This window comes from Melopsittacus undulatus, chromosome Z, assembly GCF_012275295.1.
Source record: "Melopsittacus undulatus isolate bMelUnd1 chromosome Z, bMelUnd1.mat.Z, whole genome shotgun sequence".
Taxonomy (NCBI): domain Eukaryota; kingdom Metazoa; phylum Chordata; class Aves; order Psittaciformes; family Psittaculidae; genus Melopsittacus; species Melopsittacus undulatus.
Window position 1 is genome coordinate 84,028,761 of NC_047557.1, and position 25,994 is coordinate 84,054,754.

Consider the following 25,994-nt stretch of genomic DNA (forward strand, 5'->3'; position numbering starts at 1 on the left):
TAAGTCTGGAATCCCTTTATTGAAAAAATTCATACAAGAATAGTCAGTAGCAAAAATACTCAAGTATGATACAGCAACACCCCAGAGAAGCTCCATTCATTTACAAACAGCCACTGTCTCCACATACTGAGCTTTCCAGAGGCTCAGAAGTATCCTGTCATGTGAGTTTCAGTGAAGCACAGGGAGAAAAGTCTGTCTTTATGTAAAAAAAAAAAATTAGCTGAGACAGATTTTTTTTTCCTGTGAGAGGTATGAAGGTCCTGTTGGTCTGTTGAAAATCCTGTTTGCAACATAAGGCTTCATTCCCTCCTCCCCAAGCTCATTCAAAATGCTAACTGAAAGCCTGTAACAAAATATTTTGCCAATAAAAATCTTTTAAAAACTAGTTTGCTACATACAGCATGAAACTATCAAAAAGTGACTGTGCCAATTTCCCCTTTACACAAATAACATTATTTAAAAAAAATCATGTTAGAATTTCACACAGTATACAACATATTGCATCTTTCTGAAACACTGTGCAGCAGAAGCCCCATACAGTACCTGGGTGGTTACAAGACAGACTAGTAGCACCCTTTAGTTCTGCTGTCTTCAACAACAGCTGCCAAGAATTTGCCTATTGCAGTTTTAGGATTTGGAAAGTAGAAGCTGCAAGATGGTAAACAAAGCATTTATAAATCAGTACCATTTCTTCTCAAGAAGGAGAAAACATCATCACAAGAATCTCTTGATTAAAAAGATACTATATATTGCTTGCTGCTGCTGTCAGTGAGACGATACACTTTGACTATTTGATGTCAGTTTTGATTTGCAGAGTACCACTCCATATGCCAGAGAGGTACCTGAAGAATCTGTCAGTCATTTCTGGTCTAATAAGACCATACAGCCAAGGCACAGGAGCAAATAAAACCACAACAGCTTGGTTCATTTATTGAAAAAACACTGTATGACACAGACACACACAGGGTTGTCAGCTTGTTGTCTGGAAATAATAAACATTGATTGTTCCCCAATTCAATTGTCAGTAATCTGGAAGGTGTTACAAAGAAAAGCAATCACGGTCTTGCCCTCTACTTTTCCAGGCACAAGATCCAAAGCCCCTGCAGCCTTTATGCACAGCTATGCATGCAAGGAGCTGAATCCCCAGGGGTTGAAGGCACTACCATGCATGAAACCCACTGTCTGGCAACCTAATTTTCTCAAATAACTCAGCAAGAACTTAGTAACCTTCTGCAGAACCCTGAAGAATACCAGGAGTGGGCTTTACATTTGAGAACATACAAATCAGATTAGTTACTTCTTCAAGAAAACAGCAGTAACCCATTCAGACACGATTAGCATAGGGATGTTGTTTGTTAGGGAGGATTTTCGTTTGCTTTCTTTAGCAGAGAGCTGGCAACAGCCAGAGCCCCTCCTTGTACAAAACGTACAAAGTTGTCTCCAGCTAAAGGTCCTAGAGCATAAAGTCCTTTCTCCTGCGTGGACTCATAGGTGAAAGGATCAACATTTATGGGATTCCTCTTTGGATTGACTGATTGGCTGCTGTTCATTGCCAAGTCAACGCCATTATTTGGCAGAAAGGAGAGGTTGGGGTTTGAGCCAGTCAAAACAAGAGCCATGGAAATTTTATAAACTTTCTGGTGGCCATTCTTATCTTGAAAAATACATTTCTTGTCCTTGCCAAAGGATAGCACATGATGTTCAGGAAGGCTAACGTAACATTCATAGGGCCCTACACAAGCAGCTGACTGTTCTTTCATCATCTGATGGACTTTGTGGTATTCAGGGTACATCATTTTGGGGAGCTGGTTAAAAATAAGACCTGGATCACTGACTTTTCTCCGGAAAACATGGATTATTGGAATATTGGAATGGTGAGCAAAGAGAATTGCATCAGCAGCTGTCAGACCAGCACCTACAATCAAGACTGGATCTGACATGATGCCAATGCTGTTATTTTTCACTGCTTCCTCTAGGGCAGACAGCTGGTGATGGACATAGGAAAGGTTCTCCCCCTTGACCCCAAGCCAAGTAGGACTATCATATGTTCCTGTAGCTAAGACCACGTTCTCTGCATAGATGGAGAAGGGTTCTTTATCACCTTTCATAGTTTTGAAAAAGCCATCCACCTGAAAGACTTCTGTGCTTTTCTCATTGAAGTTCCAGACCAAGTCATCACTATTCTCTTGCCAGTCTTGTGTGTAGCTGGAGATGCTATCTGCACTCACTTTCCGCACAGAGGTCACAACAGTATTGCATCTGAAATTCTTCTGCAGTCCTTTCTTCACCACATAGTGTTGGTAATACTGAGCAATGTCTTCTGCTGTGGCTCTATTATTTCTGAGGCCTCTGTAATATAACACAAATGAAGGTCAAGCAGCAGTCAGGTACGAGACTGGAATTTCTTCCCTCTTCCACTGCATGTATCCTAAAGCTATCTATAATTGTACTACCAGAGAACACTTACCTAGTTTCCTTAACTTCAGCAAAGTTATCACTGGTATATAGAGCTAGCACGGAGGTTAACAAGGTGCTAAACAGAGGCAGCTTCCTCTAGCATGAATCTCATCCCTAGACACATGGTTGCTCATTTGTGTCTGACTCTCACATCTTGCTTTGATTCCATTTTTAACTCCTGGACTCTTGAAGACTGTTACACATCAAGAGCACAAGCATCTCAGACTGCACAGTAGCTGAGCTGATTATACTTGTCATATGGGATAGCAGCAGTAGACACAGAAGTTGGATGACCATGGCTTTTCCAAGCTTTATTCAGAACTGTCATGGTTTGAGCATGTTTTGAGGGTGTTTTTGTTCAAGGTTTTTTTCCAGCCAGGTGGAGGAGGGGAGTCCGGGAGGAAGGAGAGACAGGACACCTGACCCAGGCTAGTCAATGAGGTATTCCATACCATAGCACGTGATGCCCAGGATGCATACTGGGAAAGAGAAGGCTGGAGGGGGGAGCTCTGGAGAAAAATGGAGGAGGGAGCACATGGTGCTCGGCCAGGCAGGGTGGAGTGAGTTACGGGTCGGTGGCTGGTGGGGTGTTGTATTCTCTTCACTTGCTGTTTGCTGTATCATTATTATTTGTAGTAGTAAATGGCAGTAGGGGTTTTGTGTTATGCCTTAGCAATTAAACCGTTCTTATCTCAATCCGTGGGGGCTACATTCTTTGGATTCTCCTTCCTAACTCTTCAGGAGTAGGGGGACTTGGTTTAAACTACGACATTTTTGGCGCCCAACATGGGGCCCGAGGGTTTGAGATAAGAACAGATCTGAGCGGATTTATGGTCTCTTGTCACAATGCTGATTTATTGGCTCTTAGAGGTTTTTCTCTGGATCTCGCTGTTTCGGGATTTTGCCGGGTACTCTGTGTATGGATTGGACGTGTTTGAGGCTTGGGCTAAAGCTTTTGTTTCACTGTACTTTGTGTCGGAGGCTTGTAATATGGTGAGGCTCCGGCAGCAGGGGGGGATGGACGTGGCCGTGGACTTGGACTTGTACCAGGCCGTCCCGCTGCTCTTCGCTGTCCTTGTCCTTATCCTCGTCGTCGTCTGCGTGAGGCTGCGTGAAGCCAGGAAGGAGCGGCCCCGGGAGCTGCCGGCAGCTGAGGCTGCCAGGGAGAGCGGCACGGGGAGCCAAACAGCTGTGGCAGAGCAGCGGGAGCAGGCGGGGGAGGAGCGGAGCAGGGCGGTAGCTGAGCGGCAGGACCAGGCAGCAGGGGGGGTGAGTCCCGCGGCCGTTCCCGACCCTCCGACAGCCGAGAGTGTCCCCTGGAAGTCGCCCGCCGAGCCCCAGCAGGATGCAGGAGACTACGCAGCACTTCCCAGCAAGGCAGAGGAGGAGGATGCGGACTAGGGAGAAGAGAAGCTGATAGTGGGAGAGCTGGCAAGCACGGCAGCTACATCAGCCCCAGTGACAAGTGCAGCAGCAGCACCTGAGAGTTCTGACGGTTATGAATGGCTTTTGGGTGCCCTTGGGACCTGCCTGCTGATTGTTATAGGGGTCAGCATAGTGGCACAGACACAGAGTGTGTTCTACCCACAACCATTTTGTCTGATCCCAAAAGTTAAGCAGAGTCAGGTTTGGGTCTTGTCTAGGGTTAGACAAGGATATAGGAGCACCAGAAGACTGTCCCCAAGGCTGGACAGTCATGAGTGGCAGGGCATGTGGGACAGTATGGCCAGGTATCTGATCCACTGGGCCCCTCCAGTGCTTTGGAAGCATTGGAGGTGGAAGGCAGTTGTATGGAGTCCCCAGCAGCAAGCTGTAGAACTGCTGAAGGGGACGCTGAATGATTTTGAGCCTGGTGGGCCCAGATACTTCAGGCCATCATTCCAGAGATGCAACATAGAGATGTCTCATGATCAAGGGGTGGACTTAAGAGTGATGGTGTATTGAAAATGTGGGATCTGGGCATGACGTGAATGGTATGGAATAAGGGGTGGATAATGTCATGGTTTGAGCATGTTTTGAGGGTGTTTTTGTTCAAGGTTTTTTTCCAGCCAGGTGGAGGAGGGGAGTCCGGGAGGAAGGAGAGACAGGGCACCTGACCCAGGCTAGTCAATGAGGTATTCCATACCATAGCACGTGATACCCAGGATGCATACTGGGAAAGAGAAGGCTGGAGGGGGGAGCTCTGGAGAAAAATGGAGGAGGGAGCACATGGTGCTCGGCCAGGCAGGGTGGAGTGTTATGGGTCGGTGGCTGGTGGGGTGTTGTATTCTCTTCACTTGCTGTTTGCTGTATCATTATTATTTGTAGTAGTAAATGGCAGTAGGGGTTTTGTGTTATGCCTTAGCAATTAAACCGTTCTTATCTCAATCCGTGGGGGCTACATTCTTTGGATTCTCCTTCCTAACTCTCCGGGAGTAGGGGGACTTGGTTTAAACTACGACAAGAACCCATGGTCACTGTGATCCATCTCCCTACTGGCTGTTAAGAGGACACATTCCAAGCAGCACTGCAACTTTACCTGAATCCCTGAATGCAGAATGGACTTTTACTTGGGGGTGGAAAGGTATCCTTTCTCTCAATAGAATGATCCATAACTGATAAGTAGCTACATTCAAGAAGTCCACTCCACATAACCAAACCTCTGGATGTTTGCAAATAATCACACCATAGGTATCTTACCTTTTCTTTTGCTTTAGCCAGTCTTTAAATGGGAGATCTGGGAGCCCCATCCATTCCCCTCTGCTCAGGGTAACCATAGAGCCCTCGATAGACTGGAACAAAAAACAGAGTAAAATGACTTGCTAAGTTACTAAGTTACTAAGAAGTGAAATGCAATTTTGCCATGTTTCAATATGACACAGACAATGAAATCAGCGATTTCCCCTGATCTGCTCTCGTGCACGAAGCCATCTAAGTTCTCCAAAAAGAACACAAGACTGGACATATAAATGCATTTCAAGCTTTTTTCCTTTTCAACTTTTGTTTGTCTATATACATAAAATCAGATGTGGCTGACTGGCATATTAAAGGAGCTTTTGCCTCCCAGTCAACACATTTGTCTATCTTCCAACATGTAGACCTAAGGCTTCAATTCACATACATGCCAGGCACCTCCAGGAGCATTTCTGCCAAGGACCACATGGGGGATGGCTCTGCCAGTCTCATGCCACCAAGTGAGGACAGATTCTGCTGTTCCACCAAAGTCTGTGTCTGGACGCTGAAGAGTATCAAACAGAAGAGCCACAGGGCTGTGGGATCGTCCCTCCAAGCCTTCAGACAGATACTCCAAATCCTAAAGAGAGGCAGAAGAGATGCTCAAGATGCATGTTCTGCCAGGCAGCAGACTGCTTGTTACTCCAGGGCTTTCAATCAGTGTTCTTGGTCTTCTGTGAAGCTTATTTACTGGCACACAGATCCCGAGGACCACCACAAGGAACTTTGCAGCAATGCTGGCATTTCATACAAGGGAAGTCTGGATAACTAAAAGTGTATTGCTTAAGGCTCGTTCTGTCTGTGTACTTTACTGTGTTGTTATACAGATCATCTTTACACAAACCTGGTCCAAAATGGAGATATCTTGTGCCTCTTTCAGTTTCTTCTGAAGAATGGGATGAGGATGAATAGAGTCTCTTTTGAAATATGGGATGTAGCCTGACAGCAAGTATGAGAGACAGATTCCTGAAGGACCATTCCCTAAAAAGACAATGGAGAAAAATTTATACTCCTGCAGACAGAAATGCTTCTCAATGGGCTGCTCTAATATCCTGACCAATTCAAAGGACACAACATTGCTGTGGATACAGGGGACTTCCTATTCCAGGTTAACCACTGACCTACTGGGTGGAGTTGGGGAAGTCATTTTACCCTTATGTCCCCTTCTTGTCCTCAGTTGCATCTATTTTCATTGCAAGATCTTCAGAATTTGCTGAAAAGACATTGGGTTAAACAAGCCAGAGATTAACCTCATCTGGAGCTTGACATCTCTAGGATGCTGATGAATTGAGTTATTGCTCATTACTTTAAAGGTTTAGGAACTGGTCCCATATGGACTAGGAACCTCAGCTCTCCTGGATACACATTTCACACCCATGCAAAGCAGTTCATGGTGCACAGGATAGAATAAATCCAGAAAAGAGAGTTACTATTGAAGAGAAGGGGAAACAGCTCTGCTCAGTGACAAATCACATTGATTAAGGAGTTTCTGGCAGTAACAGTTTTGACTAACAGGTCTTGGGGACACTTTCAAATGGGAATCAGCCCCACCATGGTACTGCAGGCAGTGTGTTAAGGAAAAAAGTCACTCTGCCGTGCCAAGACAACTCCCCAGGATACAGCACTTTGAACAGATTTCTAGACAGCTGAACTCCTCCTGCTGACCACCCAACAGCCAGTGGAAAAAACTTGATCTATGTGACTCCAAAGCCTAGTGAGAGCAGTGCATGGAAAGTTTTCCCATGGCAGTTCTCCAGCATGTTTAATATTTTACAGTGTCTGCATAACTAGGTGTCAGCCTCTGTGGCTGCTCAGGCTTTGCTACTCACCAATATGTGACTAACCACCATTACATAATGCAGTGATGCTGTAGGGGAGGAGAGCCGAAGTGACACAGCAGCCTGTATTGGCACATTGCCCATGCTGCATGTGTGAGCAACTGGGGCAAAGGCTGCTGCTTGTGGATTTGAGATAGAGGGAGGCTCAGGCTGTAAAGCTTAACAGTGAGCTGAGTTATGTGCAGGGCAGTATGTGTCATAGCTGGGATCAAAGTCTGAGCAAGAACCAGAAGCTGCAGGTCAGTGTTTGGAATATTCCACTTGTAGGAAAGTTATCCAAAACCAACAGAAATCAAAAACAAACTAAACTACAGGTGTAGTAAAATATAACATTTTCCAGGCTACTACTTTGTGTTAGGAAGTACAAGAAGGTACCAAAGCTAAACTGAATCACCAGAGTGCACAACACTCAGCAACACATGGGAGGATTTACTGTGAACCACATCTGTTTGATATGGACTATCACATGTACAGCTCCCTCTAGGGCTCAAACTATTCTAGAAAGCAGCTGCTTTCATGAGGTTGCCAGCACAGCAGAGGGACACCACAGGCTTCCTGGAGCAGGGCCTGGGGAAGCAGGGCCTGAAGCTGGGTGCAGTGTCCAGCTGCAGTGAAAGAGCTGAGCTGCTTCAGTCAAACAGCCTCCTCAGAGGGCACAACTGCACACCAGTGCTTCTGTGGCTTTAGTGAGATTTCCACACCAGATCACTGAATAGCACTAGTGATGTACCAAAATAACCTCTCTCCCACCTAAAGGCTTGTACAACTGGGCAGTAAGAAGTCGCTGTCAGACTAGAACCTGCTGGTAGTAGTAACCTTGTCAAACTTGCTGTCAGTGATAATTAAGCATGATTAATATGGTGCTCTAACTTTGGACTACACCTCTTGGGTACTATATATTAGGGGACAGATAAGGAAGGAACCCAACCCTACAAGGCATTTAAACACATGCTTAGATAAACAGGGTCCAACACCTGCACTGGAGCACAGATTACAATCAGTCACAGAGGGGAAGGCACTGACATCACTACTTCTGCTTTGCTCAATCACCTCACATCACGAAGCTCCCCTCTTGCAAAGGAAACAAGACAGTTACTACATAACCCACTTTCTAAACTGGTAGAAAACCCAGAGATTTTTACCATTCTATTAAATCTGTACAAAATCAGTGTAGCTGACTTGCATTTTAAAAGAACTCTGAAAATTTTCAAGAAACTTTAACAGCATCTGGAACATTTCCTACACACACAATGGGGAAAAAAATAATCAAACAAACCCACCTCCAGTCCAAGCACTACGGGTCATTACTTCATAGTAAGTTGATCAACTATCTGTAGTAAAAGGTTTCAAAACTTTCTAAATATCTATCAGAAAAAACAGGCCCAGCTGAACTGATGCCCAGAAGGTTGTCAATTTTACTGTTTAAAGAAAGGTGTGTGTTTTAGTGTGTCAACTACCTGGTCCCCTACTTCCCACAGCTCTTAGTGATCTTTCTTTTAGTACTAGAGGGAGTTTGGCTGTTATGGAAAGGATGCAGAAAGAGTGGTCAGGCATTTCTGGTTTGAATAAGTACACTTGGAACAAAAGCTGTAGACATCAAGTCCTAAGCAACAGCAGTATGGGAGAACACAGTAATGCTGGCAAGAGAAAGCTTACCTATGATCACAACAGGCAGTGGCTTGAACCCACTCTTATTTTGGGGTCTGGAGTATAATGCATACATCTTTCCGTCTGGAAGCATTTAGGTCCTGGAGCCTACCTGTTAAAACAAATAAGCTTTGAATTATTTGCTTTTTTTTTTTTTACTAAAAAACCCTATAACTTTCTACAGCCCACAAACCCAGGTGAATCTAGAGTATTATCCTTGCATTACAGACAGTGACATTACACTTCCACACTCAAGACAGGCCTCCTTATCTTTTTCTCCTCCTGCCCCCAAAACCGAAGGATGATTCCCTGATTATATATCACCAAAAGAAAAAAAAAAAAAAAAAGGACAGAACCCTTATCTTTCACTTCCACACATGAATTCTAGTCCCTTGAGAAGAGCTGGCAACTTTGGAAACCTGCTGACTACAGTAACTGAACTTTGCAGCTTGTTAATGAAAACTTCATTTTTGCCCATACTGTGTAGAAAATGGTCATAATTATCATGAGCAGTTTGTACTTTTTAAAACAATTTGTGTATTTACTCAAGACTGCTGCCCAAAGGCTGGAAATCCCCCTGCATTTTCAAATATGTATCATTCCATCGCTACAGAGTTTTTTGAGAAGTGCTAGTTTAATTCCTGAACATTCTTTGCTGGTTTTCCAGAAAATAGAGCTCTTGGTTTGAATAAGTAAATAATAATAAGTCTTGAGACAAATTATACATCATAATTACCTTGGAGACTAAGGTGTCATTTGGGTGTAATCTACAAAATTAACATAATAATTTAGATATTTAATTAATTTACTAAAAAAAAAAAGCAACCCATTTTTTTTTTTGTCATTCCTGCAGGAATCCCACTGTGTCAAATAATGACTTGAGTTTTCCAGGGAATTCAACTATGCCATCACTAATCAAGAGAAGTTAAAAGGTATTTTTACCAGAATAAACATGAGACTTTTGAAATCCAGCATAAGCTTTAATTTATTCTACAGGGAATAGATCCTTTTATAAAGACATTCTCATTTTGGAAAGTTAAGTAAAAAGAAATAAAGTGACTGAATGGCTTGACTTTGTTCAGTACAGCATGCTCTCCACACCCTTTTCAGTGCAGAAAGATCTTTGGCAAGCACACTTCACACTTCCATAAGGTCTGGCACATCACTGCCTTTGACACAGGTATTGCAGCAAATGTCATAAGTGTAATGTTTCACTTTAAGCCTGACATTTACATGACCAGCAACTACAGTAATGTGGTAAGACCGTGGTGACTGAATGAGCACAAAGAAATCCACAGGTCAGTTCAGGACTTGCAGAATCCCAGGCTTCAGGAGGAGTCTTGTAAGTGGATTTGCCTGCAAGGATGTGACAATTCTAATATACATGAATATACAGCCACTGCTGAGCTAGGCCCCATGAAGACCGGCTTCATCCAGGTAAAGAGGCACAAAATAAGGCTTAAAAGCTGAATTCAAAACTAGTAGCTTTGTCCAAATTTTGGATCACAGTTTAGTAATATTTACTGGTCGCCTATTGCCACTTAACTAAACATTAGTCTAAGACTCATACACTTTGCCTGACAGGGCAAGAACTACTTAAAAACATAATAGTGCTTTCAAATTCAAGTTATTTCAAGCATCTGGCTTTGAAGAGAGTTGGATTTCAAGAAAACTTAAGTTCCCAAGGTAACCTAAATTACCTTAGACTCATAAGTAGATGCATGCACTACAGAAGATGAACACTTCTGTGTTTTGTGTCCATACTTAGGCATGCATCATCCCTTTATGGCATGTTTAATCCAACCCTGGTAGCTGCAGGAGCACAGCTTAACCGCCCGAGTATTTCCCCAGCCTTTTGGATAGGTTCTGCCACATGAACCAAAACCTGCACAACCTTCAGCAGAGTGATGTGTAAATTTACCCCCAGATAATTCTCTGTCACAAAGCTCTAGAGTTAAAATTGATAGAGTTCAGCCCTAGCACTTGGGATGGCCAGACACCAAAGGAACAAGACACCAGGGTGACCAGTAAGGTATTCCCCTCAAACCAGCTAAACCAGAGTACCTGTCTGAAGGGCAGCAGAGATTTCTTCTCCATGGTAACAAATAAATCCCTCTCCATGGCTGTACTACACAAGAAGACAAGTTCTTATTAATATTTCCTAACAGAGAGTGCACATCTTATTTCTGTGAAACTATAGAGAGTCCGGAAGAGGAAAGCAAAATCTCTGGAAGCAATCTTCCAGGTTTCTGCTCCATAACACTCTTCAGCAACGTGCATGCATGGAAAAACTGTATGCACTCATTAGACAGTGGTAACCCAGCAACATCCATGAGATTTTCGCTGGAAGCAACAAGGATTGCTGAACCAACCCAATACAGCATGTATTCCAGGAGAGCAGCAAGGCAGCATATAAATAACAAGTCTGCAGACCACTTTGTAACACTTGGGTGCAAGTCATGTTGCTGTGTGCCAGCCTTTTTCTGTGTGAGCCTGAAGGGGACAAGAAGGCACAAGACAGTCGAAGTCAGCCTGGCAGTCCTGTTTGCATTAGAGAAAAGGTTGCTTTGGCTCCTTGCCATTGCACTATGCCACCCTATCCCACCCTGATAGACAGCAAAGCCAGCAGCCACTAGCTCAACAATAACTTCATCATTTCACACTCCTCCTTCTCCTCCTCCATTCTGTACCTTCTGACACATGAAGGAGCATTTGCTGTAATTAAACTGAACCTTAATGGCTAAAGAAGCACAATTGTTAGTCTGTGAACTTACTTGATCCATACACATAGATGACCATTTTTAGCCACTGTTTTAGTCAGGATTTGGGTCCCAAAATGACTATATCAGTGCTACATGCTTTGTTTCCTCAAGTTTTGACACTGGACAATTCTATCTACACAAGATCAACCATCAGAGATGCTTCTGTCTATTCTGGCATGCTCCTACACACAGGAAAAGTCCCTTCAACAGCCTATAGCTACCATCTCTCAAATTCATAGCGATGGTGGATAATGCTTCTTTTTTAAGTAGAAAATAAACCAGATGCTGAACCTGTTTGTAGCTATTCCCACCTTCTAGGCTAAATGTTTGATGCCTGGGGGTAAAACTGAGCTCAGAGCATTTCAGTTTCAGACCAAATGTTCACTTTTACTGCCATTGAAGTAAAGGTGGATTTTTTATTATTTTCTTCTTTTACTCTTAGAATCAAGGGACCACATGTACCTCGATAACCTGTACAACTAATACAGTGCAGCAGATGAAAGCCTGTTCTTGCAGAGGGTACTGGAAAGCATAGATTCAAATCTATACAGAATTAATTACCAGCAAGAGAAAACCTGAGCTAACAAGAAACCCAAGCCTGCTCTTTTCACCCTGCTTTTACATAGAGTAGGTTGCTGGGCATTCACACTTAGTCAATTTAGTGACATTCATCTTAGGCTGGACTCCTGCTTTGGGCTTTCTAGTTTAAATGGGTGTATTTTTCCTCCTCTTCATTTGGGAGCATGCTGGAAACTTAACAGTTATCTCCTTGCCGATTACAAAGCAGTTCAGTGTCTATGGGATACTGGCTTGTAGCTCTGGCTTGGTACAGTACCCAGCTCATTCTGGGCCAAATTCTCCATACCTTCTTAACACAGCCCTAAGCCCAGAGGGGCTATAACTCACAAAGTCAGTCAGTGTGGCTCCTAGTAGTTCCAGGCTGCACAATTGAAACAGATTTTAAGTAAAAGAAAAGGCAAAGATGCATTTAGCAGGACCACGACATTAAGTGATCTTCTTAATATAATAGCCAATAAAAAGCCAAGTTACAACAGTCATATGCAAGCAGTTCTCCCTAGGACATCAATGAAACTTTTGCTCAAGTAAGGACCACCTGTATATGGGGAGAATTCAAGAGAGCAGGGCATTCAGCATATAAATAATGGAAGAGACTGAAAGAGTTACTGTGACAGTTAGGTTTTAACAGGAACAATTGTAAGAAAAAGAGAACAGTTTTCTCCAGCTTCATTTCTTCATCAACCCATTCATTTCACTAGTAGTTTCTAAAATTTCATTATTTTTTCAAAAAAGTGCAGAAATCTCAATAGATTTTACATTTTATACCTTCCTCCAAGTTTCAGAAATTTCCCTGCTCCCCACCCCTTGCATCTTGTATGCCAGGCCAGTTACCCCACAAACACAATTAAAGCATGTGTAAAGAAATTCAACTGTACAATAATACCTTCCTAAAAACACCCCTGTGATATTTAGAAAAGCAATGTTACAGTATGCCAGACAGAGCTCTCTACATTTACTTACAGCCTTCTTACCTTTAGCAGTAGGTCTGATGAGAAGAAGTGAGATCTTTTGGAAAATATCTGTACAGTAAGGAAAGCCAACCAAACTACAAGCCTCAAATCCTGTCTCTGCTCTAAGGCAGCTGTTTAAATATAGTAGGTTACCAGCAGTAAGAGAGGAGAGGAGGGGCTGAAACGAATGGAGGTGGAGCAAAGAAAATAGTTATAAGCATGAATCAGCAGAAAATTTCCCTTCCCAGCTTGTGAATGAATTAGGTAGTGATCTTCCTCTTAAGAATGTTCAGTTGACTACATAGCTACAGCAAAGGCAGGCTTATAGGAGCCATGCATGGCAGAAGTCCTGCCTTGAATAAATGTCTTCCTTTTCAGATTTAAGGGTAAATTAAAACCTGAGACTTTAAAAAATCCAATGCTCCCTGTTGCAGAACTAGGGTTTTCCTCTGTATTTAAAAGAAAAACAGCTAATTATAATTGCAGGTGGGAATAAAAGTGATAGGATGGCACTGCATGCTTTCTATGAAGACAGTGATCTTTTTGACCACAAAAGGGCAAGAAAATGTGATTACTTTCTTCCTACTTAGACAGTTTATGGTTTTATTTTATTATTATATAATAGATACAGTGGGTGTCAAAATTCTAATTTTTTCTTCAGTGAGAAGTCTTACAAACCTATTGCACAGTAGAAGTAAAAGGAGTCAGACGACTTCCTGTAAAACTTAAAAAACATGTTGGATGAGAATATCGATATCTTACTCAATGCAGTGGAATAATCTATTAAGGTTGCTAAATTTAAAGTGCTCTTAACAAATGAAATAAAGTTGTGCCAAAGTGTTGAGTTCAAGTCTTAAGTGAAGCATATTCTCATCTCTGAGGCTACTAGTTCCAGGTAATCAGGACTGCTGATACCCACTTAAGATGCATACTTTCGATCATGTGACATAAAAGATAAAAACAGTTCATGAAAAGGAATTCTATCCTCTTCTGACCCACATCAAAGCAGGATACTTCATAATATATTATGTAAGTAAGTTGTTTTAATAAATATGAAGCCATTGTTTCATTTTGAATTTAACACTGATCCCTCTGAAAATCTGACTTGGTAAATACTTATCAGGCTGAGGAATGAGTTTTTTTAGGTCTGGGCCTTTGTTTACACAGAGCTTTTAAAGAACTCATACTCATTTTTTTGACAGAAGGCTTTTATATGCATTATTCAGATATTCATGGGCAGGTAACAAATGTATTCACGTTGGAGAAGCACAAAACTTAAGCTTTCAGAGAAACTACAACATTTATTTGGTTAGGTGATTTAAGACTGACCTGTAAACAGTTTTTTAAAGAACACAGATGTTAAAGTCCATACTTGCTCATACCATTGATACAAGAGGAAACCATACAATGGTTTGGCCAGCTTTATAAGCAGTAAAATCAGGAATACTATCTGTGCGTGCAAATCTGCAGAAATAAAGTTGTCCTCTATGTACAAGGAGAAGATCCTCTCCATTTACCACTAGAATTTGGAAAACTAATATCTCTATTACCTCTGCAAATAAAGCCAAGATGTCTTTCCAAAAACCATAAACTCTAGCATCTATTTTGTACACAGTACAATTCTTTGGAGGAAAATGTGCATGTACAACAACAATCCACTGTCCCTTGTTTGTACAATACGACAATCAAATTCATCAATTTGGGGCTTTTTTTTTATAGATCTCTCAACAAACACACCCCATGGAATATATACCAGTGTTACTATTTCTTCTTGTGTACCTTATCTAGCAACAAATAATTCAGCCGAACACTCTTGCCTGAGCAAACTTTCCAGAAGAGGAAATAATTGTGCAATCTTCTCTTGATCTGGCAGTTGGCCCTTGACCTACAAATGTTTGTGATTCACTTACATTTTCTTCCTGATTTATTGCAAACAGTATTATTCAGATTAGTTAAGTGCCCATGTAAAAAGCTTATATAGAGATTTCCAGCATGACTTTGCACTATCTGTATTCATAGCTGTCAGAGTATGCAGTTGGCTGTTTCTAGCTTCTTTCTGTACACAAACTGATGAAAACTTTTTCTTAGTACCCAAATTTAAAGGGCTTCAGAGGGCTTTAGATTTGTACAGGAAAAAGACTCCTAAACTACTGATCTATAGGCTCATTCATTGATGTATATTGCACTATATTCCAGCTGAGATCCAAGGAATCCACACCTCTATCACACAGGGTACAAATAGATTTGTCAGGTTTAAGTGGAAACTGCCAGGAAAATTAACTATTTGCAAGGGTTTCTCCCTTGTTCTTTAAACTTTTTCCTTTTGAAAATAAAATAGTAAAGGTTACACTCTAAGGAACATTATCCGCAAACCAGATACTAAGCTAGATGAGCAAGACAGCATCAAATGAGCCAGCTATGTGCCCTTGTAACTAAGTAGGCAAACAGTATCCTCGAGTGCATCAGGAAGCCTTAGGCCACCAGATAGAGAGAGGTGATCTTTGTCCTCTGCTTTAGACTGGTGAGGCCACATCTGAAGTCCTGTGTCTGGCTCTGGACTCCCTAGTTCTAGAAAGACAAGGAGCTACTGGAGAGGATCCAGCAGAGAGCTCTGAGGATGATTAGGGGACTGGAGCATCCCTCTTACGAGGAAAGGCTGGGAGAGCTAGGCCTGTTTAGCCTGAAGAAGAGAAAACTGATAGGGGATTTTATCAATGCATACAAATATCTTAAGGGCAAGTGTCAAGAGGATGGGACCAGACTCTTTTTCAGTGATGCCCAGCAACAGCATAAGGGGCAATGGGTATAGACTGAAACACAGGGAATTTCATCTGAATATGAGGAATAACATCTTTACTTTGAGAGTGACAGAGAACTGGAACAGGCTGTCCAGAGAGGTTGTGGAGTCTCCTTCTCTGGAGGTATTCAAAACCCACGTGGACACAATTCTGTTCAACCTGCTCTAGGTGAACCTGCTTTACCAGGGCGTTGGACTAGATGATCTTCAGAGGTCCCTTTCAACCCCAACTATTCTGAGAGTCTGTGAAAAGCAAAATAATACTAATACAACAGCTTGTGAAAAGCTTCTTTCATTATAAAGTTGGTTTTTTGTTTTTGTTTTGTTTGTTTTTTTAAATGGGGCCTATGACATTAAAGACTGACAATGTAAAGGATTAATTGTATTTTTGTCTCTACTTGCAAAAACACAGAGCATGGAGGTAGAGCATTACATTTGCTTTTATATCAGCATGCATTGCACATAATATAACAGTAGCTAGGCTAATAATCCCCTATCAGATGAAGAATTCAAAATACTGCACCACTCAAACCCCACCTTATAAGGTTTCATCCCACAGGAAAGAGGGGCAGACTTCACTGGTAGTCATTCATTCCACCTTCAAGTCATACTCTCCAGTTCACAGTGTCAGCAATCCTGAGTTCTTTTGTTGCCAAGTTCAATCTGTTTCACTTTTAAGTTAGTTAGAATATAGTTCTCAGAACTCCAACAAGCTGATGCTGATTTTTACCAAGGGAAAATTTGAAGAGCATGCCAGAAGCATGGACAGAGCCATAGCACTGTTCTGAAGGAACATTTTGCACCTGAACCATACCCTATAGCCAAGAAATTTCCCTGTTATCAATTGACTTTTCACTTCAGATCATTAAGTTCTACCCATCCATGTCCTACGCATGAAACCTCTCAGATAGCTTCAATTTAGGGGAGTTTAAGGAGTAACACACTTCTGGTATCAGAATTCATTGTTGTTAGCTCCGCTGCTGACAACTCACAGCAGAACACTTCTTACAGTACCTTTCTAGCATCCATCCTTCCCTCTAGCCAGCCTTAAGGTGTACCATCACTTCGTGCAAACTATCATGACATGCTACAATGCTTCACATGTTAGAACTTCATGTTCTGCTGTTCTTTCATAATTAGAACAACACTCCCAAGTGTGATACTCCATGGGCCACAGTAATGCTTTGATGCTTCAGCGTTTCTTTCAATTATGGTAAAACACATACATAAATTCTGCATATTTTCTGTCTAAGAGAACATTAAGTGCTTCACCCACTCCCACATGCAGATTATTTAATCTAGGGCAAATCTCAAATTCAAGTGTTAAAAAACCTGACTAAGTGTTTTGGGTCCTTATGATCTCTGTGCTGTACCTAAAATTCAGCTTTGCTCTGTTGCTACCTAAAGCATCTCTACCTTTTTTTTTTTTCACAGGAAAACTTCCACTGGCAAAACTACATGTTAGCTTATTCACCAAAACTAGAACCCCCATATTTGACGATAATAAAGATTTTGACATCAATACTGGAACATTTTACCTGGTTTCTTTTTGCTTCAACTAAAAACACCACATTTTTCACCAACACCACAACCTGGACCCACATCAGCAAGATGTTCCTTGTAGATGCCCTGGTAGCCCCAAATCAGAAGCAGCAAGCTATGGACATGCCACCTCAACAGAAGCTGGATATCTCCTATGACAGTATGTTACTTGCTCTGCTAAATGGCAAAGGTAAAAAAGCCATGGGAAGCCCAGATAACTGCTAGGCTTGACAAAAAGAGCAGCTTAGGCAATCTTGCAAGTGTGACACCCAGTTCTGCTCCCAGAACTTGTGACTGTCTACATGTGTTTGTGCTTTCACATGGCTTTCTCTAAAGAAAGATTTGGTCTGGAGTGTATATCCTACTTTCCCGTGCCCTGGCCAAGGCTGTTATTTGTTCTGTGTGCATACTTCTTGCAGTGTTTAGGCAGCTGGGTCCAAGGGGACAGAAATAAAGGTTCACCGCACCCATTTGTTATTCGAAGGAACATTGACCTCCCAGTCAGATAAATGATTGAAATGGTTCTGTCTGGGTAACCTGGAAAATTGTTTGAGGAAAGTAAAAAGCAAACCCCTACATTTTGCTGTAACTATTTTTAAACAGTGAATCTTACTTTTCCCTGCTCTCAACTCACTATTTTGATATCATTCTCTGTTCTAAGAGCATTTTCTTCCTAAATCTATGAGCCTAAAGTAAAGATTTTCACAACCCTTTATTGTCTAGACTTATCAACCACTTCCACCTATGTCTTGAAAACACCTGTTTAGAAATAAACCTGGGGGCTTGAGAGTCAGTCATACTCTCCGCATTCATACAGCCACAGTCTTTGGCTACTCTGTTGTAAAGACTTTTGTGGGCACTCTAGTGGATAAGAAAGATGATTTATTGGGAGATCTTCCATGTCTTCCGTAAACAGGCTAAGGGAATGGTATTGGAGAGTACTAGGAAGGATCAAACCAATCTACATAAACATATCCTGAAAAAGATGTTCCTAACAAGTACAAAGTAGTCCACCATGCTGTGGGGTATCTTGCCAAAATATAGTCACTTTGACTTCACATATGAAGTGTCCATGTAGAGAAGCAGTGCAGAGTGCTGGGTGCCTGCATATGCATTTCCACTAGTTCCCCTTAGAAAACAGGCCAGGATGATTGTCCTCTACCCTGGATGTATGGGGATGAGAGACAAATCTAGTGTGTTTTCTACTTCCCAAGCACATATGCTTCCTTTCAAAAACTCATGGGATGCAAAGAGGTACAGTCGTTAGGCTCAAGGGACTACAGCCGTGCTTGTTTCCCAGGACTAGTCCTTGGCAGGTTATGTATTCCAAGCACAACATACAGAGAAAAGCTCAAGTCACATGCACTGCACCCAGATCTCCATCATGATCTCAATATTGATGTGGTTTGGGGAAAAAGTAAACACATGCACTTTAATTTCAAACAAACAGCAGCTATGACTTAGTCAAAGATTAAACTGCGTATGAAGCTGGAAGAGAATTTTCCTCTTCTTATCTTAATGTCAATAGATTAATAAATATTTACATGAGATCAGGATATTAGGATCATTTGAAGACACAGCCTTTAGTCTACCATCTTACTGTCAGTGTTCAGTTATACTCTTTTAGTCTATACTGGTATTTAGCAACTGACAGCTTAATTTAATAAGCTGCTGCATCATATTATGATGTGCCAGACTGAGCAGCTTGGCAAGCATATGCCCCAGAGCAGAAAATATCCCACAAAAGCTAACGCTCGTGGTTTCTTGACTGGAATAACCAACAGAGAAGAAACATTGAAGTAGGAGTGACAGCCTAACTGAGCACTGAACATATTCTCTGTACATACTTTTCCTCAACACAAAACAGTAATTTTCAAATACAAGTGGGTATATCAAAACTGGAAAAGGAGCAATGAGCTTCTTTAACTCAGTAACACAAAATTTCATAAAGAGGGTTGCAGAAAACTGTCAGAGATTTTTAGATTCATTTCCTTGCCACATCTTAGGCCATTCAGCAGGTCTTTAGCCCAACTTTAAAGTTCTTTCCTTTATCAAGATCAAAAACCACTTAATCAAGTTAAAGTATTTAGTAACTTTCCTGAAAGGCTTAGAAACACATACAGCTAAGGGCATCCAGAGCTAATACAGCCCTCATCATCAATTTTCTCAAAGAAATACAAGAGTTTCTGCAGCAGAGCACATTAGCCTTTTAGATGTGAAGATCTGGATTAGGATAGTGCTAGTTATCCTGTAACTTCCTACCCTCAGGGTTTATTTTCATCTTTCTCTTAAGCAGCTGATACTATCAGAGGTAGATGCTGCTTAGATCTAGGTTATCCATTCTGATGTGTCTGATTTGCAGCATTTCCTTTCTGCTGTAACTTTAAGAGTCTCTGGTCCCTTTCTCTTAGGAGGGCTTTCATGTACATCAAAAGATCAGCTGAAGCAACATGTTCAAACGTAATGTTTTCTTAGACCTCAATTATCCCTTCCAGTAGTGCCATGCACTGCAACATGAACTGCTAGAAGTGAAATTTAAAGTCCCTTGGAACTGTTTTGCATAAAACTGAATAAACTAGGATCTTTCTCAAACACAACCTTATCACTTAGTCACAATATAACAGTAATGCATTAAAGTTTAACAAAATTATTTCATAGGTCAAGGTTTCTCACATGTAATTGACAGCTCTGTTTCTAGACTAGCCTAAGGAAGCTGGAATACAAAAGATGTTGGCGCTTGCTGTAAAATAGAAAGTGCTATTTTGAAACACATGCATATATTCTGGGGTAGATTCTGTGGTTTAGGAACATACAAAATATTCACTATGAACTCTGAAAAGATTTGGCACACTGAATTTACCGGAAAGAAAGAGGCAGGATTTCTGCCCAAGAATAAAAGCCATTCAGTAACTAATTCCCCAATGCATTTATTTTAGAAGTACCTAGTGATTTGTTTAATTCCACATTTAGCTTACAGTCACCCATTTTTGCACATGTCAAAGCTTAAAGCTGAGTATATGTGTGCAATGCTGCTGTAGCGAGAATTAGATTTTAACATACATATTCAGCATCTAACATTAAAAAGACAAAACCCATGGAAAATCTTGTCTAAGTTGCATTTTCTGAAGAAATCTTATTAAAGGTGTCTTCCTTATTTCTTCTTCCCAGCTGTTTTACCAAAGATTACTAATCCCGTTTCAGGTGTATTTCTACTGGAATGACTTGGGCTTGATTTTTTTTTTAAGCGTGCTTTTTTTTTTTTTTCCAGTTGAGCAGCTGTTTCTAGACTAGGAATGAGAGACTCTAGATTAGTCCTATGCACTTGACAATAATTATTCTATGGAGAGAAATAACTTATCTGTAATTTACTCACAATTTTGGCAACTGCCAGACCAGCTGCAGCATTCCCCAGTTTTTCAGGTTTGCCTGAGAAATTGTCCCAAGCAGGGATGAAAAGGAGGTGTTTCTGGTTCCCTGGTCACTATTTGTCTTGATTGTGAAAATGCTAAGTTTGAATCATCACACGAAGCCTCTGCCAAAGAGCCTTCTTTTGCACTCCTGACACCCTGAAGGTTAACATTCATGTCTACCAGCAGTAACTGCAGGTCAGAGCTATCCTGCCACATCATGGGTAGTTTATGACTTTCTCCCTGCTGTTGCAGCTTGCTGTGCTTGAACACATGCCTGAGCTGCCATACTTGGTAACTATAGTTCCTTGTACCTGCACTGCCTGTAGAGGCCCAAATGTAAGACAGGCCAGGATGACCCAAAGAGTTCATCTAGCCTGGTATCCCATCCTCAGCAGTGGACATCAGCAAACACCCACAGAAAACAACAGAACAAGCCTGCGTGCTTGTCTTGTGTTTTCCCCTCCCTCTGGCTCTTTGCAGCTGAAGGAGCTGTCTGAAATCTGACTAGGTTTATTCACTTGCTAGTGCCTTCCATTTATTTTCATTGCATTCCTAGTAATTTCACATGTGGTCTCTAGTACTTGTATAGAAGGGAGACTGATCTCTCCACACCATTCAGCTCTATATACTTATATTCTTCTCAGTCTTTTTATGCCAGATACAGAAACTATTCATACCTATATGAACCTGGTTTACCTCCTCCAGAACTTCTTCAGATCTCTCTTATGCTGAGATGAGAAAAACAGCACACCATCCAGTAATCTAAGCACATAAACCTCAGATTTATGCAGCAGTCTTCTGGTTTGGCCTCCCTCCTTTGCTATTGCTTGATTTGCTTCACTACCAGTAATCACTGAGCTGACAGTTCACAGAACTATTTATCATGAACTTAGATTCAAGTTCAAGCTATTCCCTACTGAGACTGAGCTTCCTTGCCTGGACCTGTGCCAGAGTGTGAGACAACACATAGGAATTGTGCAAAAGTGTGAAGTTATGACAGTAAAGAAGCACTGCACAGCTTGTTCTTCAAACCAATGCAGTCATGCACATGCCTGATAAAAAGTAGAGTGGAAAGGCTTGGAGTTTTTCTGGATACTTCTTGTTTACAAAGAAACCTCAACAAAATAACTGAAGGGCAAGCATATTTTCACCTTGTACCTCAAGTGGGAGGTGGCCTTAAGTAAACTCAGTAGAGAAACATGAAGAGCTTATATTGCACTCCATTCCCTGGACTTGTCTTCATCTGCTCTTAGCCTCACCTGGGAAAAAAGCATACATGAAGAGCTCATGCAAGTCACTCCTAGGTTTGCCTCAGAAGTGGTGTTACTCATGCATATTGAAGGAGACAAAGTACATGCACAGCAAGTAAATGTACTGAATCCTTAGCTAACCTGGAGTAGACACAGTGGGTTTAAGCAGCACCAAGGCATCATGCAAGACTTCTAAAGTACTCCGTACCCTTACTGCAACTGGTGAACACAGATGAGGCTTCTGAGTGTGGAAGAGCCAAATCTGTGTCTCCTACCCACATTGCAATGTTAAACCTTCTTTTGCATGCAGGCTTGCTAGAAAAAAAGCCCATTCTATTGACCTTTCTTTGAGTTTTGTTTCTCTACTTCAGGCCAACAAACCCAGCATACAACTAAGTCACTGTTTTACTACATCATTCTCCTTCTATTGTCTCTTACTTTAGCTTCCATAGTAACCTATCTTATAATGTTTGTTCTTCTCTCTCTGCAGTCTTTCCCTACCCTTTTCGCACCTCTGAGCCCACTGAATTGTATTAAAAGCTGTTTTATCAGTGACCACAGAGAAAGCCAGGAATTCATAAATGTCTCAGCAGCAGGAGTAAGCTATGTGCCAGCCGTCAATTTGCTGATGTTTGTTGTCTCCACTGTGCTAAGCTGTAACAGAAACATCAGTTCCTGGATTTTTGGTACTCAGCATTTAGTGCATTGCAAAGTCAATGCCTCTTAAAAAAAAAATAAATAAATCAAGTCACACACCCTGCCACGGGCATGTTTTGTGGCACTTAGGAATTGCTGGCCCAGAATCACTCTAGCACACTGACTGGCACTGGAAAATGCACTGCAAAGGATCAAGACTCTAGAGCTGAGAATGGAGTTTCTGGACAAATGTTTTCTACTGAAAGTACTGTTGAGAGAATTTGTATTATACATTTTCCACTGACCTGAATTTCAGTTGTACCTAAACATAATGAAATTTTATCACCAAGAAAACACATCTCTTGACTTACATCTTGACTTACATGATTTATTAAAAAATCTTAAAAATTAAAAGACTAAAAAATCTTAACTTGCTTCACTCTATTCTGAAAGGAATTTTTATTTTCTCACATCACTTAATAATTCCACTACCATCAGGGCACATGGATACACTCAACACTTTGGCTCTTCAGCTCAGCCTGTGAATAAAAATGCCAAGTATGAGCACAACTGTATTGGGAAATAAACTGTACTTCATACAAGCTTTGCAAGATAAAAAAAAAAATTATCATTGTTAAACAATTATCTTGAATTACCTTCTTGTTCTGTTTCATCTATTTTAATTTGAATTCAAGCATACACATGATTACAAAAGAACAGCTGTACTCACAGTTAAGGGTAGACGTGTGATCAAGTACTTTGGATGAGGAAACGATCTGTCACAAGGCTCAGTATCCTCAAGTTCTGAAACAAACCTTTCCACTTCAGGTCAAATGTTATGGCAGCCATTTATGTCAAGACAGAATGAGATTAAAATTATTTTAGTAAAGCTACTTTTGTTATATGTATTTATAGAATTATGCAAATTTGCAATATATCCCTTTGATTTTCATGCAGCTTTTCACCTGTGTTATAAACACAAACTGTTACAATGGAAAGTAATTTTTGAAAATATGCATATTTTTTTTTTTTTAGTTACCCATATAACCTTGCTACAGGATTTTGAGTACCACTTAGCTTTGGGATACTTTCATATCTTGAAAATGAAATGCATACAGTATAAAGTCTTGATGGTTTCCTCTATGTTCTATCATTTGGGGAAGGGTAAGCCAACTTCTCCTGCTGTCAGTCTTGGAACACCATTAAACATCAGTGTGCCATTACTAAGCTGTGTCTTGAGAGTGCACTCAAAATTGCAAAATCAATCCTAGACACATAGAAGTGCTGTAGAAAAGAGAAAACTACAGTCAAATAACTGAGTGGCACACAAATTAACATGTTGTAGCAGAAATCCCCTTACAAAACAACACAAGAATTGAATAATACAAAGAAAACCTCTAATCTTAACAGGGTGTCAGTCTGTCACATGAGTATCTTATACATGTGACTGAGTGTCATAGAAATGCTTTCAATCAGTTAAGGACACAGAAATAGTTCACAGAGATTAAGTGTCTGCTTATTAACTGCCATAAGGGAGGCAAGGAGTGAACCCAGCCACAGGGCTTTTTTAACACAAAAATTATCTTGATTTCTTCCTGTGTTACTCCTTTCTGTGTCTGATCTCAAATACAAAGCATCTCACAAGAAGTGCTGAAGCCTTCTAATACAATAAACTAAGTGCTTTGTAATAGTTATTTACAATGCAAGTTCATTTTTAGTTATAGAATATGATCCCCCAGGAATGAGTTCACATTTCCATGCTGTGAGTAGGTTTTTTTGTTTTGAGAAGCCTGTGCAGACACCCTCCTCAGCCACGTGCCATCCTGTAACATACCCAAGCACTGTTCAGGAATGTTCTGCTGTGAACTTGCACCTCTTCTGTTGCAGTTGCTAAATTCCTCAGCATCACCAGGATAGAGTGCATTTCATATCAGTCATTCTTGATGAAACCCCCCCAAAATCCCTGTGTAATGGGCCAGTATAGGAACTATGACTTGGCTATTCCTGCATCTGTACAGCTACATTATTTTTGAGCTTCACATCTCTCCAAGATGTTGCAATTTTCTACAGAACTGCAGTTTCTACAGAAACTTTGAATATTTTCAAATATACAGGCATTTATTTCCAAACACATATGTAAATAACTGAAATAAGAATTCTATTATAGCAAGTTTGTTGAACTTGGTGTTAAAACTATTGCTATGCTGCATTTATTCTGGAGGCATGTTTGCCCCACAGATTCTGATCTTATCTTCAGCAGGTACTGAGAAATTACTTCCATGAACTTTGGAAGGTCAATTTGTTAAATATGTATCCACTCTCCCCTACTCTTCCTAATCTTCTAGAAATAATAATTAACTTAATATTCTGAGAAGCGGATGGTGACTTTTCTACCCAATTCATGTTAATGTGTTTCAGATGACTCATATATTGCAACTATGTTGCCTGCAAGGGTTCTTTCCTACAAAATTTCCTTACTGAAACTTACCAAATGATTTTTTTTTCTGTTCCTTATTTCTTCAGCTAAGCAGCAGCATACTTTTCTAGAACTTGCAAAAGATGGCTTCATGCCCTGGTACAGGTATAAGCTTGTCCAAAGCAACATGCGATGAAGTGGAGAGCTTGAGTTTGGGACTGTTGAGAAATGAAAAAATTAAGTCAAGCAGAATCCCATGCCAAACTTCTTCTGCCTAATGCCAATCCAGTCCTTTAAAGATCCTGCCAATGTCTTTGGAAATTAGTTGCCCAATACCCCTTTGAGAATAATACTGGTGTATTCGCTGGAGCAGAGCAGATATTTCAGCAGCTTGCTGAAGGAGTGTTTGGTGCATCAGAAGAATGTTCCTAGCACACGGAGGCAGGTTCCCCAGTTGCAGCTGGCAGAGGGAGAAAAAGAGCCTTGAGGAAAATAACCCCATATCTAGCTGATTGTGTGCAACCACTCCTTGAAGGAAACTTGCTAGTTTCAGCAGCAACCAGCTTCCACTAGTGGAGACAGGTGTCACACAAGGTGTTTATGGACATTGGTCACCACAGAATTGCTCTAAAAACTGAGAAATACAGACTATAATGTATTGCATTTGAAAGACACGAGCCTACATCTGAACAGGTGCCTTTTCTAGTGAGGAAATCACCTGTTGGGAGCCCAGCAGGTACTCCACATGCCCCTAACTCAAACAAAACCTTGCTGATATATTTAAACTCCTAAACATAAAGGTGTTTTGAAAGTAGTTCAAGACATACAGAAAGTGTCTGAGCAACACATTAAGACAAGCTTAATTTCTAGTCTATAGAGTTTCATTACATCAGGTGTCACAAAGGAGTTCTTTCTGGCTGAGTATCAGTAATGGATGAAGGGGAATGTGTTAGCTGAGATACCATAGGAAAGCTGCCAGAATTGCATACAGCTTTAGC

The 25,994-nt window shown here is 41.1% G+C and overlaps 1 protein-coding gene across 3 annotated transcripts; it reads right to left on the reverse strand.

Annotated features, from left to right (window-relative positions):
• Positions 1-23,390, reverse strand: OSGIN1 (oxidative stress induced growth inhibitor 1). Of its 3 annotated transcripts, XM_031051990.2 has the most exons (7): positions 12,967-13,055; positions 10,719-10,782; positions 8,664-8,766; positions 6,014-6,150; positions 5,558-5,749; positions 5,137-5,228; positions 1-2,349 (listed from the first exon to the last, which is right to left on the reverse strand). In XM_031051990.2, exons 3-7 carry the CDS (start codon positions 8,746-8,748, stop codon positions 1,356-1,358), a joined length of 1,500 nt encoding a protein of 499 aa, XP_030907850.1. In that variant the 5' UTR covers positions 8,749-8,766; positions 10,719-10,782; positions 12,967-13,055; the 3' UTR covers positions 1-1,355. The 3 variants fall into 3 exon arrangements, with proteins under 3 accessions (XP_030907850.1, XP_030907851.1, XP_005152299.1); XM_031051991.2 differs by lacking the exons at positions 10,719-10,782; positions 12,967-13,055 and adding an exon at positions 23,311-23,390; XM_005152242.4 differs by lacking the exon at positions 10,719-10,782.
• Between the last annotated feature and the right edge of the window lie 2,604 nt (positions 23,391-25,994).

What these genes read in the sequence shown, in the direction of transcription:
- OSGIN1 (XM_031051991.2), bottom strand. Translation starts at nt 8,748, where the DNA reads ATGCTTCCAGACGGAAAGATGTATGCATTATACTCCAGACCCCAAAAT. An exon ending in ATATCTCCATTTTGGACCAG is followed by an intron (nt 5,750 to 6,013) that starts GTTTGTGTAAAG and finishes GCCTCTCTTTAG; the next exon opens with GATTTGGAGTATCTGTCTGA. An exon ending in TGGCTAAAGCAAAAGAAAAG is followed by an intron (nt 2,350 to 5,136) that starts GTAAGATACCTA and finishes GTTATATTACAG; the next exon opens with AGGCCTCAGAAATAATAGAG.